General features: G+C 66.6%; 1 protein-coding gene across 5 annotated transcripts in view; it reads right to left on the bottom strand.

Annotated features, from left to right (window-relative positions):
* GPSM1 (G protein signaling modulator 1) overlaps positions 1-6,093 on the bottom strand; it is a 28,720-nt gene extending 22,627 nt beyond the window's left edge. Inside the window, exon 1 of one of the 5 annotated variants that reach the window (XM_081803945.1) lies at positions 5,695-6,093. Coding sequence is in view for 4 of the 5 variants with exons in the window: in XM_081803946.1 (XP_081660072.1) it covers positions 4,580-4,644 (65 nt within the window). In the remaining variant the exon portion in view is untranslated. Of the gene's footprint in view, positions 1-4,579; positions 4,790-5,694 lie in introns of those variants that run through there. The other 4 variants (XM_081803946.1, XM_081803944.1, XM_081803947.1 and 1 more) reach the window with 4 other exon arrangements.
* Between the last annotated feature and the right edge of the window lie 405 nt (positions 6,094-6,498).

Raw genomic sequence — 6,498 nt, 5'->3', positions numbered from 1 at the left:
GGGCAGGCTGTGCAGGGCCTCCCGGGGACTGAGGTGGATCAAGGGATCAGGGCAGCTCAGAGCCGGGGATCAGCATCGTCAGCAGGGAGGGCAGGGCCTGGGGGGGGGGTCGGGGGGGGGGGAGACTCTCTCTGCCAGGCCACTTGCCCAGCTCAGCAACGGGCATTTGGTGGCAGAGGGCTCCAAGGCTGTGCAGCTCTGGACCTGGGAAGAGGAAGGGGGTGCAGTTCTGGGGTTCCCTCTGACCCCGGACCTACCTGGAGTTGGAGCAGATGGAGGAACCCGAGAACAAGAGGGAGGATGGGAGGCCCAGGGCAAAGGCCATCCCAGATACAGGATCTCAAGGCCAGCATCAGCCCTGGAGGCCCTGCCCACACTGGGGGCAGGGGTCTGGCAGGGCTGCGTCTCAGGAGGGGCCAGGCAGGTGAGGACAGAGGTGGGGGGATCTGGTCCCAGGCTGCCTGCTCTCCAGAGTGTCCAGACCGAGTACTTTCCTCCCTGCCCAGAGGCTTCGGCCGATGCCCCCTGTCTACCCCTCAGAACAGCTCAGCTGAGAGGTATAGGGCGGGCCTGGGTCACCTCCGTTTTATCTGTTAACAAACTGAACCGCCAAACCCTGCACCCTCGGATCAATCCCAGGCCCCCTACTCTGCCTCCCAGGGCCCGCCTGAAGGGCAGGTTACCCTCTCTTGTCTTTCCTGAGACCTACCCAGCCTGGCCAGGCCCACTTCCCTGCTCAGTGAAAAAGATTCTGGAGTTTCTGTCCCCTGACCTGTCGCCTGGCATGTGCCCACGTACACCAGGGATGGACTGGTCTGCAGCCGCCCTGGGCTACCAACTCCAGGGCCAGTTTGTGGAGCTGGCCTTCCTGCCCACTAGCCACACATCCACCCAGCAGGGCTGCCTGGGGCCTATCCACCCCATGGGCCACCAAGAGCTCCACTCTCAGGGCACAAGGCCCCCTGGAGCTCTGGGCTGGGCTGGCCAGAGTTCGCAGGGCCCCCAGGGCTGTGGTCTCAGCTCCCGGCAGCCTCACCACCCTTACCCTGGGAGGGGTAGCCTCCCCACCTGGGATTTGTCATCCAGGCTAAATGGATGCTTCATTGTTGACCTGTAGTCCTCCACCTTCCCAGGAGAGCTCAGACCCCACACCTCTGGGTTGGGTCTGTGGAGGCCTGGCCCACCCAGTGGGGCCACATCCCCCTGCACGGATCCACCCCGATGCTGGGACTGCACAGCGTATCCTTCCTCACAGGGGCCCACCAGGCCAGCTTTCCCAGTGGCCAGACCACAGTGGCCAGGAGACAGGATACCGTCTGCCAAGATCCTGTCGTCCACCCACAGGCTTACCGGTTAATAAAATGGTTATCGACTCCCCAGTGGCCAACCTCACTATTCTGGCCACCACATCATGCCCACACCCTTCCAGCCTGGCCTTGGCATCCAACACAGCATCCCAGGAGAAGCCATCAGCCCAGCCTCACTTGGAGCAAACTGCCCTGCTCCCCATCAGGCTCCTGCCCTCATCCATCTGCCCTACCAGCCTCTGTGGAGTCCTCCAGTGCTGACCACTTCGGCTGGTCTCCAAGCCAGGCCCCTAGCTCCCACCCCACATGGTTAACCGGGGGCTGTGTCCCCCTTTGCCCCATTCTCTGTTAAATGCAGTCACTGTCCTCCCTCTCCAGGGATGTCACCCCCAGTCTGGGCCACCGAGCAGATGCTCCAGGACCCCTGCTCACCCCCATCCCGCTGCCCCCTAAGCAGAGCCATCCTGACTCCCTTCCACAAGGAGATTTCAGGACAGCATAGGGCGGGGAGCATGGTGGGAATAGGAATCGCTGGTGGAGGGACATATGTGTCACTTAGTTTGGGAAGGCATCGGGGGTTGCGTTTCTAGGGAGCCCTGGGGCCAGGTCATTACTCCCCAGACGCCCAGCCATGGCCAGTGCCTGGGGATACGGTGGAAGGAGCCGCATGGGGATGGGGAGATGGCAGGGCGCCCGTCCCGCTCCTGAGGATGCCCCTGTCTGGCCACCTTATTCTGGGGCACACCTCTAACAGGTCACCCCCCGGTGGGGGTACTCACCACCCACTCCAGGAGCACTCAGCTGCTGGCCTGAAGGGGAGGGGGAGAGGACCCCCCAGGGCCTCCCCACTTTCAGGGGCATCTTGGCCACCTGCCCACTCCCTGCACCCTCCTCCCCCAGGCCCATCGGGCCCTCCCTCCCCAATCCCTGCTCCAGGCGAGTGGGCCCGCTTGCAGTAGAGCAGAGTTCTGAGCATTAACTGCCCCCATCTGCCTCTGCCTCCCCGACCCGGTCCCCTCCCCAGGGCCCCATCTAGGGACTTGTTGGGCCCACGGGCACACTCACACTCAGGCCCCTCTCAATGTGCCTTCCAAGCCCATGTCCCCAGACCCCCGTGTCACCAGGCAGGAATTTGGCACAGGAAGGGAGCTGCTGGGAGTGGGCTGGGCCTGGCCCAGAGGTTCCCCCAAACAACCATCTGCAGAGCGGTCAAACCAGACGGACCCTGTCATGGGGCACCCATGTGCTGGGCTGCCCACACCCCTCAGCTGCCCTGCCACAGGTGGGCTTCCCTGGCCCGAGCGCAAGGGGGTGGATGACCTTCTGACGGCTTCCTCCAGCCCTGAGCCGCCGTGGCCCAAGGGTGCTGGATCCGAGGAAGCGGTCCCCTCCTCTCCAGCTAATAGCCCCCGTCCGTCCAGGATGCTCCCACACACGGCTCCCCGACTCCCACCCCTGCCTGCCAGCCTCCAAAAGCCAGCTCTGAGCGGGAACTGCCCTGCCCACAGCTGGCTGCCAAACTCCCCCCGGGATGTCCTCATGGGCCCGCAGGAGGGCTTGGGGCTGCACACCCCAAATCCGTGCTGGGCTTGCCCCTTCGAGCTCAACTCAGTTCTCAGCTTGCTAGGAGGCCAGGCTGGGCTCAGGGCCTCTCCCAGCATCCCCTCTGAGCTCTGTCCCTGCCAAGGACAGCTCCCCCAGGCCAGGGTCCTGTCTGGCGTGTTACTGCTGGGCCCCAGCCCTGGCCCACACCCCAGACTCCCAAGTTGAGACTGTGGGTGTGGACTAGCACGATAGGGACCCCATGCTCAGCTGTGCAGGGCCTCCCAGGGCTAACACCCCTACACACGCGTGCACACACACACACAGTTGCCGGGTCAACTCCTGTCCTTCCCACCAGGGTGCTGTGAAGGGGATCCTCTAGGGCGGGCTTCCAGCGTCAGCTGCCAGCAAACCCCCCGCACACCCCTCCCCTACATGGGGCCCAGGAGCCAGGCCGGGGGGCTCGGCACTCAATCCTGGGACCACACAATGGGGGCTGTGTCTCTCACCAGCGGCACAGGGACCAAGGTGGGAGGAGCGGCAAGGCCTCCTTTTCACTCGCCACCAGGGCCTCATTCTGCACGTGGGGCGGGGCGGGGGGGGGGCGGGGAGCAACAGAGGTTTGCCGCTGATGCCCAGCGGGGCTGGAGAATCCTCTCAGGCAAGGCTAGGCCCTTGAAGGCTCAGCAGCTGCGGAGGCCGCCAGGTCCCAGGAATGATGATGTCCATCCAAGTTGGGGAGCCGTCAGGCGCCCTGGAGGCAGGCAGGCCTGCCCCTGCCCGGCACTCCTGCTGACTGTACTGGGCCCCTGGCATCCCTGGCAGAGTCCATTCCCCCGGGAGGACCTTGTGCCCACCCAGCTCGGGCACCTGGCATCACCGTGCGCAACACCGACAGGCCCAGAGTCAGCACGCGCGGGCATGCCGTTCAGGTGTCATCTCTGACAAAGCACAGACCGCAGGCATCATCCACGAATCTGCCCGGAGGCAGGTGCCCTTTTAGGCAGGCACACACCCCAACTGGCTGGCTGGCTCTGCAACCCAGATTCAAGCCTGCAGTCCCCTGAACCCCAGATTCATGGTGGGTCCATGGGGGACAAGGCCCCACCCATGACGAAACCCAGTCCCTTCAGCCATGCTGCCTCCCAAGAACCCAGACCGCGGCAATGGGGAGGTGGTGCCAGGCTTGGGAGGGAGCTCCTGGCAGCCCCCCTCCACACACCTGCTATGCCAGGGGGCCCAGCTGTCAGGAGCGCAGCTGGTGAAGCTGTAGGTCTCCCTCCCCCTGTCCCAGGGCAGTGGGGGGGGCTGAGGGGGGGGTCCAGCAAGCAGCAGCCCATCCCAGCCGACCATCCTGACCACCCGCTAATCCTGGACGCAGAACGGCACAAGCTTCAGGAGGTCTAGGGCCCCCACCCCCGGTAACCCCCACCCCTGCGCCCCCTCCTCCCCCGCACCCGCCACCAGGGGTGACCCCTTCCTCTGCATCCCCTCCTTCACCTCGGGCGTCCCCCACCCCAGCACCCGCCACCCCGGGCGCCCCAACCCTAGCACCCCCTCCTCCCCCGCGCCTCCACCGCCGCCAGCCCAGCCCGCAGGGAGGGAGCGTCCCCGCCACGTTGCGCGCCCGCCGCAGCCTTTGTTCAGGGCCTCCCGCCTCCGGCCGCGGGTCCCCGCGCGTCCCGCCGTCCCCGCACGTCCCGCTGGCCCCGCCGGTCCACCCAGCCTACCTGGAGTAGAGGCGCCGGGCCGGGCCGGGCAGCTCGTCGGGGGCGGGCGGGGCCGGGCAGGCCATGGGGCCGGGGTCGCCGAAGGCCAGGGGCGCACACCCCCCCTCTCGCGCCACCCTGCGCCTGTCCCCCGTCCGCCGTCCGCCGTCCACCGTCAGTCCGTCCGTCCGTCGGTCTGTCCGCCCGCCCGCGGGAGGCGCCGAGGAAGTGATGCGCGCGGGGCGCCGCCCCTCCCGCCGTGGCCGTGATGTCACCGCCGCCCGCGCGGGGAGGGGGCGCTGACGGAGCTGGAGCCGGAGCCGCGGGTCCCTCCCCACCGCGCGCGGCCCCGGGGAGGGGGGCGGGGCCTCTGAGAGGGCGCGCCCCCTGCCCCCCAGCCCCCCTCTCCCCCTGGGGGGAGGGGGACGGACATGAGGGCGGGGGCGGGCGCCGGCTTGGCCGCTGGGCCGCCGGGTTCTCCTGGGACCCGCGAGGGGCCTGGGTGGCAGTGCAGCCCTGCGGGCCTCCCCACCCCCACACGAGGGGCCATGAGGCCTCCTTGCCTTTATTTGGCAGGCGGCCAGCCCTCCTTGGTGGTCCCCTGCCCTCCTCATCTCCAGCCCCAACATGCGCACCCCCTTCTCCAGACTGGCAGTGGGGTGCTGGCCGTGGGGGAGGACCCTCTGCCAACTTCAGAGACACCCGGGGAGCTGATGGCAACCCCCGACCGTCCTGGGCCCCCCGTGCGAACTGCCCCCATGTGACTTCCCTGGTCTGGGAGGAGAGGGGGCCAGGGGATCTGCGTGGCCTGGCCCGGGGAGCCCCCCACCCTGCTGTTTCTCACCCCTGAAAGCTGGGGTGACCACCTCACCCTCCCAACGTTGGTCTTATTGGTGAAATGTGGATGACTCTGAACACCTGGAAGGACACTGTGCCCACACCCCCCACGCCCCCCATGCCCCCCACGCCCCCCACACCCAGTGCGGAAGCCACCCCTCTGTGAATGCCTGGGAGCCCTGCCGGCTGAGAGCTTGCCCTGGGGCCTCTCGGCCACCCACTCTTGGCTCTGCAGGGCTTTTGTGGGCTTCCCCAGGGCAGCGCCTGCCTGTTGGGGGCAGGGCACACCTGGGTCTCACCTGGTTCTGTCCTGCGGTTCTCAGCCCCAGCCTTCCTGGTGCAGCCAGAGGACTCCAGAACCTGGAAAAGTCACTGGGGCCCAACAGGGCAGCGACGACTCTGGGAGCAGGAAGTGGGCTACTTTCCCAGGACAGCTGCCCTAAGGTCAGGGAAATGCCAGGGCCTCCCCGCAGGACCCTCAGCAGAATGCAGCCCACAGGCAAAGGCAAATGGCAACAAAAATAAACAGAAGATAAAAAAGGGCCTCTTGGCTCGGGGCTAGTTTGTTTTTCCTTCGGAAGAGAGGCAGCGGGAATGAGAACCATCTGTGCCCAAGCGCTGGCTGCCTGGCGGCCCATCCTACTCGCCCTCCCCCATGACCACAGGAGCTGGGCAAGGCCTTGCTCCCTGCTGTGGCCGTGCTGCCGGTTGGGGGGGGGGGGCGTGGGCGGGGCTACCACCCTTATCTGCCACAGCCCCAGGCCTGCGTCCTTGGGGTGACTCCAGAGCTGGCATCGTTGTAAGTCTGGGGCCCCACCTATGGCAAGCCTGAGCTCAGCGCCCTCAGGAGGCCACGGCTGCTAGCCCCTATGGGTCCCCTGGGTCTGCGGCCAGGGGACTGGTGCCAAGAAGGCCCTCGGAGTTATGTGATGTGAATGGCAGAATAAGGGAGAAACGTGTGGCCCCGTAGCGGTCACTGTGGGGAAAGCATCTTGTTTTCCTTCCTGGAAACAGGCAGACTGGGGAGCCGGGGTCCCTGGGCTGGAAGAGTCTCCGCTTTATATGGGAGCTTTCTGGGGGAGCTGGAACCCTCTGGGGGTGCT

This window comes from Leptonychotes weddellii, chromosome 14, assembly GCF_054177405.1.
Source record: "Leptonychotes weddellii isolate Sample4059 chromosome 14, ASM5417740v2, whole genome shotgun sequence".
In the NCBI taxonomy this organism is placed as follows: domain Eukaryota; kingdom Metazoa; phylum Chordata; class Mammalia; order Carnivora; family Phocidae; genus Leptonychotes; species Leptonychotes weddellii.
Note: the sequence above shows the minus strand (reverse complement) of the source record. Positions and strands in the feature narration are given on the sequence as shown.